This window comes from Lipotes vexillifer, unplaced genomic scaffold, assembly GCF_000442215.2.
Source record: "Lipotes vexillifer unplaced genomic scaffold, Lipotes_vexillifer_v1.1 scaffold917, whole genome shotgun sequence".
In the NCBI taxonomy this organism is placed as follows: domain Eukaryota; kingdom Metazoa; phylum Chordata; class Mammalia; order Artiodactyla; family Lipotidae; genus Lipotes; species Lipotes vexillifer.
Genome location: NW_006795104.1, coordinates 957897 through 971608, shown reverse-complemented (window position 1 = coordinate 971608; position 13712 = coordinate 957897). Strand labels below are relative to the sequence as shown.

The window sequence follows — 13712 nt, the reverse complement described above, 5'->3', positions numbered from 1 at the left end:
CATGTTTGGGGAACAGAGGACAGAGCAGAGGTTAAGTGCAGGTCCCCATGCCTGTCCACCTGTTATACTGAGGTGGAGAAGTCCCTCTTGTCTTTATAATTAGAAAAATAAACAAATCTTCATTATACAAAATCTTCTTTCTTTTATAGGAAACCTGCAAACTCCTAACTGTGAGTAGTAAGTGATAGATCGTTTTCAAGTCTATTCTTCCAAATTATCAATGTTCACTCTACAGCATCAAATGGTACAGTTTATTTTTAAAATATCCACTAAGGGGGCTTCCCTGGTGGCGCAGTGTTTGAGAGTCCGCCTGCCGATGCAGGGGACACAGGTTCATGCCCCGGTCTGGGAAGATCCCACATGCTGCAGAGTGGCTAGGCCCGTGAGCCATGGCCGCTGAGCCTGCGCGTCCGGAGCCTGTGCTCCACACGGGAGAGGCCACAACAGTGAGAGGCCCGTGTACCGCAAAAAATAAATAAATAAATAAAATATCCACTAAGGTTAATAATAGAGGCTGCCAGGGGAAATGGTGAATTATTGCTTAATGGTTATAGAGTTTCTGTTTGAGGCAATAAAAAGTTTGGAAATAGACAACAGTGATGGTTGTACCACACTGTAAATGTAATTAATGCCGCTGAATTGTACACTTTAAAATGGTCAAAATGGTAAATTTTATGTTATGTATAATATACTACAATTTTTAAAATACCCCCCAAAAGTGAATAATAAGTAAATCATACTTGGTAGAACATTGAACATTTTACTTCAAAATAGATTTTAGTGATAGTCATTAAATAAGCACTAATGAGTGAAATACACTGAAAACCAGAAAAGTTTTCTTTTGGTTTCTAACTTTACAGTGGTATGATTTACTTCATAGAGAAAAATAAATCCTAGTTTATAAGGCTTACAACCAGAATCAAAGAGCATATTAAATAGAATACCTCACTAGATCGTAACTTCTTATTTTCCAGATGGCTCTTCTCCTGTAACAGGGCCTCCTTCTTACAAACTATGGCCTCCCGTTTCTTTAAGTCTTCTTCCAGCTCCTCTAATTCTTGGCGTTGGTTCAGAACTTTCTCTACTTCTTCATCTAACCATTTCTTTTGCTCATCCAATTTCTACATTAAAATTCCAAAGAAATGTTATTTGTTTTTCGTCACCATAAAATTTATATAGTAATAACATAACTCCAGATTGACTAAAACACCTTAAATGAACATTTAAAAACTATCTGGAATACCTTAAATGAACAGTGAGAATAATAAAATAGTGTCTGTCCAAAACTGTCAAGAAATAAGTGGTTCTAAGTTAACATCTTTCTGTGTTGTTTTATAAGGAATTAAAATTTATTCCACAAATATGTTTTGAGTCTGAGATTTTTCAGGCTGACAGTTTTCTTTATATTGAGAGTTAGTTCTGAGAACATGCTGGAAATCTTCTCTGTTACAGAGGTGCACACCTCTCTCACAGCACTAATACTACTAATTGTTCTATAGTCTTTCTCCCCTACTTGAGCTCCTTGACTGATTGCAGCGACAGTGCTTTTTGCCTCTCTAGCCCCAGTGCCTGCTCTACTGCCTGGCCCATGATTGGCTTTCAATAAAATGTTAAATGAATTCTTCTTCTTTTTTTTTTTTTTTTGCTGTGGTACGCGGGCCTCTCACTGTTGTGGCCTCTCCCGCTGCGGAGCACAGGCTCCGGACGCGCAGGCCCAGTGGCCACGGCTCACTGGCCCAGCCGCTCCGCGGCACGCGGGATCCTCCCGGACCGGGGCACGAACCCGCGTCCCCTGCATCGGCAGGCGGACTCCCAACCACTGCGCCACCAGGGAAGCCCTAAATGAATTCTTGATTCAACCAATCAACTAATGAGGTGAATAAATGAATACACATTGTGGAAGACACAGATGATGGAGCATGGAAATCCACTCTGCATTGTAGCCTGTCAACATCAAATAATTACAAAATAAAATAAATTGAGCTGTAAAGATTTCCAAAACAAACATCTCAGTATTCTCTTGAGTTAAGGATACCCAGAAATATGTACAAACAAAAATGTGAATGGAATGACTGTCCAAGATGAACTCTACCAAGTGCCCATCTGCACTGGGACATAGTAATGAAGTAATGCCACCTAAATAACAAATAATAAGAAAACAAATCAATATAGAACTATTTTCCAGTTCTTCTCAAACTTGATAAAAACTGTCCCTAGAGGGCTTCCCTGGTGGCGCAGTGGTTGAGAGTCCACCTGCCGATGCAGGGGACATGGGTTCGTGCCCCGGTCCGGGAAGATCCCACATGCCGTGGAGCGGCTGGGCCCGTGAGCCATGGCCGCTGAGCCTGCGCGTCCGGAGCCTGTGTTCCGCAGCGGGAGAGGCCACAACAGTGAGAGGCCTGCGTACCACAAAAAAAAAAAAAAACTCCCTAGAAATCTATATTAAGACAATAAGACAGTGAATATGCATGAGAAAAAGAGAGCAAAGTGGCCAAGGCAAAGCAGGTCCAGAGCTATGTAGTTTTCCATCCAGACCTAGATAGTATGGTCCTATAAGCAACAGCACCTCCAAATAATATTGAGGCCTAAAAGAGCAGCTCTACAATTATTAGGAACAGGAAGCATATCCCAGAGCAACTACAGAAATACTTTAGTTTTGTTATATCCAGCTATACCTTAGAAACTCCATATATGAGACCCTATGAAGATGAGCAATTAACTTAAAACATATTCTACAAACATTTCTTGACTGTGAGTGGGGTTTGAAAGATGAATAACAGATATTCTGTAAGCTCCATTCCAACAGGAAAGAAACCAAAAAATTATGACGGTTGATAATAAATGTTGTATACAGCTAACTCCTAGGTACTATGTATGCAAAAATGGAAGGAGGGATCGGTTCTGTCTGAGAAATGGAAGAAATGTCAGTGCCAGCCTCACAGAGTAGGCAATACTTTAGCTGTGCTTTGAAGAATGGGTAGGAGTCTGCTAACATAATACAGGCTTTTTTAGGGAAATAAAAATAAGTGAATGGATTTTTCTGCATTTGATATAATAAAGGGTATGATTTGTGCAATTCACTGTATCTTAGTAACTTTTCTGAAAATTTCTTATTTTGTCTTTTCTTATAATAAATATTCCCACCACACAGTTCCAATTTTAAATACTCTCTTATAAGAGAGCTTCATATCAAATCAATGTCCTATTAAAAGCTCTTTGGATAGTCATATTGATTAATTTAAAATCTTGTTCTTGTTTAGTCAAATTCTGGAAAATGTTGTTTTACAACATTAAAAAGCATGAAGGTTTTTGTTTGTTTTATTATTATTTTTAACCCGACATAATCAGTGCAAGCTGTGGGAATCTATTATTGTATTCATTTAAAATTTAGATCCTTAACATTTTGAAAAGCAGGTCTAACTATGCATTCCTACCTCACCTACTCCCCCACATACCCTTCCACCCAGAAATATTACAAAGTACGTCAGAGAGAGAGCTCTTCAACTAATTTCTAAACTACACTAGTAAAATAACTGAGAATACATTCATGTCCTAAATTTTACTATTAAAATATATAAGGTTTAAGAAGAGAGAGCAAATAAATTTTTCAGAATTAAGGTGATGTATTCGCATTTGAGGGTAATTACAGTTTTAAGCACAGTAATCTTCTTTAAGACTTTTAGAACTGCCATTTCTAATTTACCCAAAATTAAAATTGTTTCTTTGAACTTTGATATTAATCTATGGATTTCATTTTTTAAATGTGGCACTAAAACAATAGCTTTTTAGTATATTATATATGGTGCATATACAGTTCGGTTGTGCTTGAGTAGAGATCTCTTATCTTTAGAAATATATGTTTCCAGGTGAATAAACCAATCTTGACATGGGAATAAATACAATCTAGTTTTCATGTTTACATTCCACAACATTCAGATAAATCCATTTCTACTGAAATAAGAATACAGCACATTTCCGGATGGGAAATTAATTTTTTAATAACACAAAAAATTCAGAAGAAATATTAGAAATTTTGTACTCGAGTGGCAAAGTCTAGTGTTTGAAGATTTTATTCAGAGTCCACCACTTTTTACCCCTATTTAGACAATCATCAAACTGAAGAGAAACCAGGAAACACTAAATAGAATCGACAAACCTGGAGTTGGTCTATACTTCCAAACGAACCTTTTCTCCTTTTCATCTTAAATGCATAAAGGTCCTCAGCTTTCAGTTTTAGACCTTCTTCCTGTTCTGTTTTTAACTGTAGTTCCTATAGAAAACAGGAAATGAAAACACCTTATTGCTTTTACTACATGGTCATCATTAAATATTTATGCAGATAATCATTTTAACATTTACTTTCTTAGTTGCAAAAAGAAAGAAAACGAGTAGATGAAGGTTGGGGCCATTTAAGAAGAAAATAACGTTAGCCACTCATTCAAGCAATAAAATCTCACAGCAAAAGTCAGGATTTACTAGAAAAACTAGGTTTTTTTTTTCATTCTTTGCCAGTGTTACAAATTTGCATAACAGGGATAAGAGTATGAAAATTATAAATCTGCTCTTTTCTTCTGCCTTTCTGAGTTCATTACCTTCAGTTAGTCCACCCAAGGCACCCATCTGCAATGGGGATATAATTTATCACAGGAGAAATGTAAAAAGAAAAGTTATATTCAGTTTCCAGCATTCAAAAATCAGATTTTGCAGCATGAAAATAGTCTTTCAAGATTGATCATGGTCCTCTAAAGAGTATTTTCCAAATTCCTTTAGTTTCCATTCACATCTTAAGAGTCAAGTCAAGAGGGCCCTTGTGTTCTACTGGGGTTTAGAGACGATGTCGCCATCCACCACCAAAGCTTAGCAGGAATCAGGAAGGAGGCCATGAACTCAACGTGAACTGGTCTGCATTGCTATTTCTTACTGGTCCATGATGGATAAGTACAGAAATTAAAAGTAAGTGTTTAGAACCTTTTACAACAATTTAACAGAATAATTTTATGTCTGTTGAACCTAATAACTAAAAGATAGACTTGTATATTTTAGTTTTTATTTCATTTTTCTACTAGTTCTTGTTTTACAAAGGTATTGGGCTGTGACAAATTAATAATAAAATGAAAATTGTACCTTTTCCCTAGGTAATTTCAGAAGTACTGATAAAAAGGAAGTAAAAGGGAAGTCTACCATTTTCCAGCCCTGGAAATGGCAGAAAGGAGAAAAGAGACAGTAAAAAAGATGTATGTCCCAACTTTCTTCTCTCTGAGTTTTGGCCCAGAAAGGGGATGATAAATAAAGGTATCACTGAGAGCAGACGGAGAAAATGAGGACTGCAGCGCAGAGGCCTCACACCCACATGGATCTGCCCAGTCTTGCTGAAAGAACAGAGAAGCACGATCAGGAAACAGAGACTAATTGGACTCCTTGGCCTCAGATGATGAGGATCCTGAGTTGAGAACAAATAGGGGTCAGTTATTGTGGGGAATTGACCCCAAAACTGAAGGTGAGGACAGGCCACGGGGCTAGCAAGCTATTTGGAAGATCTAATAGTCTCAACAGGGATTTATAATGCCATTAGGAGATGAGATGAAGCCAAAGTACCGCCAGGCTCTAAGCTGACAGTGAGACCAATCTATGAACTATACTGGCTTCACATCAAGTGCCAGCAGGGAAAGGTGAACAAGAGAGAGCAGATTCCATCCAGTCACATCCAAGGACCAAATGAAACTCAGAAAGTCCCTTCCCCCTCAACACCATGTGATGCAATAAAGCTACACACCTGAACACCACATATACCAGACTCTATCTTTGAGAATCATGGGGAGGAAGAGGCCAAGAGACTGAATATTCTTATTCAAGAGAACTGAGAATTATTTGAAGGAAATGTTTAAACTATCAGAATAAGGTTTGGACAGACTGGTTATTTGGTTAGTTCCCATGATATTTCCAGAAATTCTCGTGACATGGTTTGGGCAGGGCAGGGTGGGAGGGGTGTCATAAGGAACACAGGTCTGCTATAGTCTAGATAAAGAAATTTTCTATGCCCACTTGAGTTGAATTATGAGTGCATTTGGACCCTGTTATATTTACTACCCATTAATTTTTCATGCTTCCCTAGCTCTAGTTCACAGTTATAATTTAGCCCCTGTCACAGTCACAGCAACTTCAGGATGCTGAAAGAAAGGCACCTTATACTGGAGCTGACTGCCTACTATACTTAGGCTATTTCAAAGCCTACAAATGCTTTGAAAGTGTACTGCAGGTGGTCTAATCCCCTCTTTTGCATGTTGCTCTAGACATTATTACCTTTACCTTATATTGTAATCTCTATTATAATAGTAAAATAACTGTCTACCAGGTACTGTGCTACGCTTTTTACATCTATTTAATTATCCCATTTAATCCTCACAATAATCCTATGAAACATACCATTATAAGTCCCATTTTATAGATGAGGAAATTGGTGCTTAGAGAAGTAAAAAGCCCAGGTCACATTTCAGGGGTTCCCATACCTTTCCTTTATAGCTCATCCATAGTCTTCAGTTAAGAACTGAAGAACCGGGCTTCCCTGGTGGCGCAGTGGTTGAGAGTACGCCTGCCGATGCAGGGGACACGGGTTTGTGCCCCGGTCCGGGAGGATCCCACATTGCCGCGGAGTGGCTGGGCCCGTGAGCCATGGCCGCTGAGCCTGCGCGTCCGGAGCCTGTTGCTCCGCGGCGGGAGAGGCCACAGCGGTGAGAGGCCCGCATACCGCAAAAACAAAAACAAGAACTGAAGAACCTATGCAGAAGTCATAGTATTCTCTGGAAATGGTTTAGTCAAGTGAAAAATGGAATGTTAGAGAGTTAGCTCCAAACAGAAGACAAGATATCCCTTAGGACTCTGAGCAGGTTTTGTTTTTGCATGAAGTAGTAGAAACTTCAATATATCTTTGGGGCAAGACTGTTCCTTTTTCTGGAATACTCATTCTCCCCTTAAATGGGTCATATTCCCCTAGAATGAGAGAAGGAACAAAATTACCCGAGATAAGAGTGTAAAAAGTTTAAGTTACAGGCAGAGTTGCATTTCAGCAGACTATGCATTCTGCTCAAAAGTCTTTTTCTTTTCCCTAAACATAGATTTAGAGAGTGCTATGTCTTCTTGGTTTAAGCCCAGGGTTCATGAGAGATGAGAAGCTGAGATCCAAAGACCACAGGACTGACAGGCAGGCCTGATCCTCACACTGGAGGAAGGACAGCAACGAACAGACTAGGCTGTTGGCAGTGAAATGAGAATTGAACAGATTCAAGATATTTAGAAGACTCAATTTATAGGACTTTGTGGTTCATTGGATATGCGTAATGAGGAAGAGGACAGAGTCAAGGATGACTGCTAAATTTCTAGCTTGCCCAACTGAATGCATTGAAATGTCATGTAAAGTACACTGGAAAACTATATTTTCTCCCCCATGAAGGCAGCAGGAAGGAGGAATAGTGGGGAGGTAAGTAAGGGAATTCATCTATAACACAACCTAATAAAGATGTCAATGGTTGGATATATGAATCCAGAGCTCAAATGGCAAATCTGGTATTAAGGATTAAATCTGGGAGTTGTCAGAGTTAAACTTCAGTCATGGAAAAAGACAAGGTGAGAGGTCACCCAGAACAGAGTATGGAAAATACGAGGGCATAGGCTAGAGCCCTGAGTAATTCCCATAGGTAGGAAACAGTAGTGTAGGATAAGCTAGCAAAGACAAAGAACAAGCAATCAGAGAAGAAAAAACAAGGTGAGTATAATTTCACAAAGGCAAAGGGGGAAATATTTCAAAATGGAGGGAGTGGTGAACTATGGTGGATGCAGCTGAGGTGTGACAGAGAGAGCACTAGTGAACTTCTCAAGAGTTTTGAAATGAACTGTACAGCCGAGACCCAGAAACCAGACTGGAGAGGAGAACAAATGAAAGGAAAGGAAACAGAATCAAATATAGTAAACTTTTCCAAGAAGTTTGGTTATAAAGGGGAGAAGTGAGAGAGAGAAGTATAAAGTTGAAGGAGAACAATTTTAGGACGAGAAAAGTCTAAGATGTTTAAAGAAAGAATCTAGGAGAAAAGGAAAAGCTGAAAATACAGAAGGAGAAAAAGAGAAATGAGATAAAGCACATAAGTGCTTAGCATAGTACTGACTAAAGACAAATAATAAATATTATTTACTGCTATAATAATTATTACCATTATTATTTAGAATGAGCAACTCAAGGAAATTAAGAAAGCAATTCCATTTATAATATCTAAAATAATAAAATATCTGGGAATAAGTTTAACCAAGGAGGTAAAAGACTAGTTAGTACACTAAAAATTATAAAACATTCTGATAGAAATTAAAGAAGATTTAAATAAATGAAAAGATGCCCCATGCTCATGCCCCATGCTTAACATTGTCATGATGCCAATACTACACTAAGAGCTCTACATAGTCAACACAATCCATATCAAAATTCCAATGGCCGTGGGCTTCCCTGGTGGTGCAGTGGTTGAGAGTCCCCCTGCCGATGCAGGGGACACAGGCTCGTGCCCCAGTCTGGGAGGATCCCTCATGCCGCGGAGCAGCTGGACCTGTGAGCCATGGCCGCTGAGCCTACGTGTCCAGAGCCTGTGCTCTGCAATGGGAGAGGCCACAACAGTGAGAGGCCTGTGTACCACACACACACACACAAAAATCCAATGGCCGGGACTTCCCTGGTAGTCCAGTGGTAAAGAACCTGCCTTCCAATGCAGGGGACTTGCGTTCAATCCCTGGTCAGGGAACTAAGATCCCACATGCCGCAGGGCAACTAAGCCCATGCGCCACAACTACTGAGCTTGTGCGCCTCAATGAGAGAGCCTGTGTGCTGCATACTACAGAGCCCACGCACCCTGGAGCCCCCGTGCCACAACTAGAGAGAAAACCTGCACGCCACAACTAGACAGAGGCCCACATACCACAACTAGAGAGAAGCCATTGAGCCACAACAAAGAGCCTGCACCACAATGAAAGATCCTGCATGCCTCAACTAAGACCAGATGCAGCCAAAAAAATAAAGAAAATAAATAAATTTTTAAAAAGTGGATCTACAGAGAAAAGCCAAGAACAGACTGTCGTAAAAGGAATAATTTGAAAATAAAAATTTGTTGAGTGCTGCTGTAAAAAAAAAAAGAACCATGCATTAAACACAATCAAAGCATTAAAAAAAAATTCCAATGGCCTTTTTTGTAGAATGGAAAAGCTGACCCTTAAATTCATGTGGAATTTCAAGAGTCCTCAAATAGCAAAAACAATCCTGAAAAAGTACAAAGTTGGAGGACTTACTTCCCAAAATCTACTGCAAAGCTACTGTAATCAAAACAGTGTGTACTTGCACAAGGATAGACGTATAGACAAATGGAATAGAACTGAAAGTTTAGAAATAAATCCATAAATCTACAGCCAATTGGTTTTTGACAAGGGCACCAAGTCCATTAAACAGGGAAAGAATAGTCTTTTCAATAGATGGTGCTGGAACAACTGGATTTCCACATGCAAAAGAATGAAGATGGACCCCTACCTCACACCATATACAAAAATTAACTCAAAATGGACCAGGAACCTAAATATAAGAGCTAAAACCATAAAACTCCAGAAGAAAACATAGGGGTAAATCCTTATGACCTTAGATTTGGCAACGGATTCTCAGATATGATACTAAAAGCACAAGCAACAAAAGGAAAAATAGATAAATTGGAACTTCATAAAAAATGTAAAACTTTGGTGCATCAAAGAATATTATCAAGAAAATGTAAAGGGCTTCCCTGGTGGTGCAGTGGTTGAGAATCTGCCTGCCAATGCAGGGGACACGGGTTCGAGCCCTGGTCTGGGAAGATCCCACATGCCACGGAGCAACTGGGCCCGTGAGCCACAACTACTGAGCCTGCGCGTCTGGAGCCTGTGCTCCGCAACAGGAGAGGCCGCGAGAGTGAGAGGCCCGTGCACCATGATGAAGAGTGGCCCCCGCTCACCGCAACTAGAGAAAGCCCTCACACAGAAATGAAGACCTAACACAGCCAAAAATAAATAAATAAATAAAATTTAAAAAAAAAGAAAAAGAAAATGTAAAGATAATCTACAGAATGGAAAAAAATATTTGGAAGTCATGTATCTGATAAAGTTTAATGTCCAGAATACATAATAAATTCCCACAACTCAACAACAGAGACAACCCAATTAAAAAGTAGAAAAAGAACTTGAAAAGACATTTCTCCAAATAAGATATACAAACGGGCAATAAGCACATAAAAAGGTGTTCAATACCATTAGTCACTATGGAAATGAAAATCAAAACCACAATGAGATTCCACTTCACATGTACTTGGATGACTATAATAAAAAAGAAACAGAAAATGACAAGTGTTGATGAACATGCAGAGAAATCAGACCCCTCATACATTGCTGGTGGGAATGTAAAATGGTGCTGCCACTATCAGAAACAGTTGGTTGTTCCTCAAAAAGCTAAGCATAGAATTAGCATATGACCCAGCAATTCCACACCTAGGTATTTCAATTCCAAATTGAAAGCAGGCACTTGAACAGTTACTTCTATGCCAATGTTTATCACAGCATTATTCAATAGCCAAAACGTGGAAACAACCCAAGTGCCTATCAGATAAATGCAGAAGCAAAATGTTGTGTACGCATGCAATGGAATATTACCCAGCCATAAGAAGGAATGAAGTTCTGATATATACTACAACATGGCTGAACCTTGAAAACATGATGCTAAAGGAAAAAAGCCAGATACAAGACAAATATTGTATGATTTCACTTTTATGAAATATCTAGAATAGGCAAATTCATAAAGAGAGAAGTAGATTAGGGTTACCAGGGGCTTGGGGGGAAGAGGGGAAAGGGAGTTAATGGTTACCAAGTGTCTATTAAGGGTGATGAAAAAGTTTTGCAAAAAGATAGTGGTGATGGTTGCACAACACCCAGTGTAATTAATGGCACTGAGCTATAAGCTTAGACAAAGTTAAAATGGTCAATTTCATGTTATATTATTTTATAAAAATCAATAATGTAATATACCAAAACTCACTGTATGCTTTACATGGGTGAACTGTATGATATGTGAAGTATATCTCAATAAAGCTGATTAAAAAAAAAAGAATCAGTAATTTGGCTTAAATGCTCTTTTAAGTTCCCTTCCATCACTAAATTGTCTTTTTTTTTTTTTTTAAGGTCTGAGAATATATTATTTTCCAAAGTTTAAAATCTAGGAAATCTCCAATTATATTCCAAACCTTGGGTCTGGCTTAACATTTGAACAGAACAGAGCCTGGTACACAGTGCTAGATAAGTGTTTGTTGTTGTTATTATGATCATTATCATCATTCTCTTCTTCAAAAGAGCCCTACTGAGGCAAGTATGATAAACAGACACAGAGGGTGTAAGTGATTTTCTCAGTAAATGATCTTATCTAGCCAGGAACTGAGAGAGTTGGGATTGAATACATGCAAGCCTGGCTCCAGAGCCCAGGCTGACACCACTAGTTCCTCCCCAGCCCAATCCATTCTATAGAATGGCTGGGCATACAGGTCTGATCACTTTTCTGCACACTATGAATGAAATGGTACCATTTTACCTTGTACTTTTTTCTATGCTGCCACATGGACAATGCATGTCAAAGTACTTTGAAAATGGCAAATCCTATTCAAATGTTAGATATTTTTTTAGAAAGTCAGCTTTATAAATTTGTGCTTTTGACAGCCTCAACTGAAGTTAAGATCCTAGTTACAGAAATTATCACGGCACTTTCTTTTGGGAAGTCAAAGCCTTCAAGACAGTACTCAGAATTCAATAAATAGCTTTTACTATGTAGATCAACAAAGTTTTAAAGTGAATGAGGACAGCAGCCAAGGACAGGCCAAGGTGAGATACCTCACAAGCCAACTGAATCAAGACCTTGGTTACATTAGCTCTGAGCCATTGAACATTTCATATTATGCTTAGCAGGAAAGTATGACAATATTACTTTGATTTTTTGTTGACCCCGCTTAATTTCTGCATCCAGTTGCTTCCGTTTCTCATTTTCTTCTTGAAGTCTTTTTTGCAGCTGTACCTTTTGATGTTTCATGTGATCTACATTCTGCTCTAGTTCATTAGCACGTTTCTCATTTTGGATCGACAGTGATGCCAATTTCTTACTATTTTGTTGCTTCTTCTGTAAAACCTGGGATCATATAGAATATTTCAAAATGAAAAACTGCACCTCTCATATCCCTCCAGTAAACTTAAATTTTTCATTTAATGACACAGGTAGGCATTTTTGCCTAGATTTTAATCTATTCTTGATAGTTTCACAACTGTTTTCTACATTTCTACTTTTACAGTCAAGCAAATATCATAATTTTTACCAGATATAAAGAATAATGAGACTTCCTGGTGCTGACAGCCAAACAGAACAAAATTGACATCGTTGCTTTTTTTATTGTTTTAATTTTAAAATATTTTATGTACATAATAAAAAAACAATACAAAACTAAACTTTTTTTTTTTTTTTTTTTTGCTGTATGTGGGCCTCCCACTGCTGTGGCCTCTCCCGCTGCGGAACACAGGCTCCGGACGCGCAGGCCCAGCGGCCATGGCCCACGGGCCCAGCCGCTCCGCGGCATGTGGGATCCTCCCGGACCGGGGCACAAACCCGCGTCCCCTGCATCGGCAGGCGGACTCCCAACCACTGCGCCACCAGGAAAGCCCTAAACTTATATTTAAAATGACGCTTCTCTCAGACGCCTAATCTACCTGTCCTGTTTCCTGAAACAAAATTACCAATTTCTTAAATATTCCTTGAGAAATAATTTATATGCACATAAGTAACTTTATGTTCTAGGTAGACTATTCTCCACCTCCCCTTTTTTTCTGTTTAACGTTATCTTAGAGGTGTTTTCTCAGATTTGTTCTTTCTATATGACTGCATAGTATTCCACTGTGCTCATCTTTAATATCCAGCTGCAGCCTAAATCATTAATCCCTGAGTTAAGATGATCAGAAATGATACCATTTTCCCTGAGAGTGACCAACCATTGTAATTACTATTTTAATTACCTTAAATAAGGCTTTTCCTCTCTAGGTAAAGTTATCCATAGACAGCATTAAAATTTTTTGAAGAGTTTACTAATATAAAATACCAGAGTGTTTCAATTTAATCCTGATCAAACAAGCAAACATATTAGATTTGTATGCTGTACTTTTGCATTGCACTAAGTAAGTACCTCTTACGTGACATAAAAAAGTTAAGGTGAGGTCATTTGTAAGTTATGCAGCCTACGATTAAATATTTCCTTTATCTTGGCAATAAATTGTTGACATAAACGCATTTTGTTTTAATTAAATTAAGTATTCACAGAGGCATTGTAGCTTAGAGCAGCGCTACTCAAAATGTGGTCTGTGGACCAGTACCACTCACAGACTGTCGTCAGCCTGCACCATGAAGCACATTATTAGATTCAGCTGATGATGTTTTCATGCAAGACTTTGTTGTTGAGAGAAGCTGTGCTCCCATTTACCTTTATCTCACTGCAGACCAATAATGAACAATCTGCAGATGGACTTTGAGTACTACTAGCTTGGAGGCCACAGGACTCTGAAGTTTCCCATGCCTGGATTTGGACCCTGGCTTTGCCACTTTTTTTTTTTTTTGTGGTACGCGGGCCTCTCACTGTTGTGGCCCC

The 13712-nt window shown here is 38.8% G+C and overlaps 1 protein-coding gene and 1 pseudogene across 3 annotated transcripts in view; one reads left to right on the top strand and one right to left on the bottom strand.

Moving 5' to 3' along the window:
- Positions 1 to 13712, bottom strand: part of KIF27 (kinesin family member 27) — an 83787-nt gene that overhangs the window by 29183 nt on the left and 40892 nt on the right. The window contains exons 10-12 of one of the 3 annotated variants that reach the window (XM_007467438.1): positions 12014 to 12211; positions 4157 to 4270; positions 945 to 1121 (exon numbers count right to left, since the gene is read on the bottom strand). In XM_007467438.1, coding sequence (XP_007467500.1) covers positions 945 to 1121; positions 4157 to 4270; positions 12014 to 12211 — 489 coding nt within the window. The remainder of the gene's footprint in view (positions 1 to 944; positions 1122 to 4156; positions 4271 to 12013; positions 12212 to 13712) is intronic. The other 2 variants (XM_007467439.1, XM_007467440.1) reach the window with 2 other exon arrangements.
- Positions 13571 to 13712, top strand: part of LOC103075227 (heterogeneous nuclear ribonucleoprotein A1-like) — a 4708-nt pseudogene continuing 4566 nt past the window's right edge.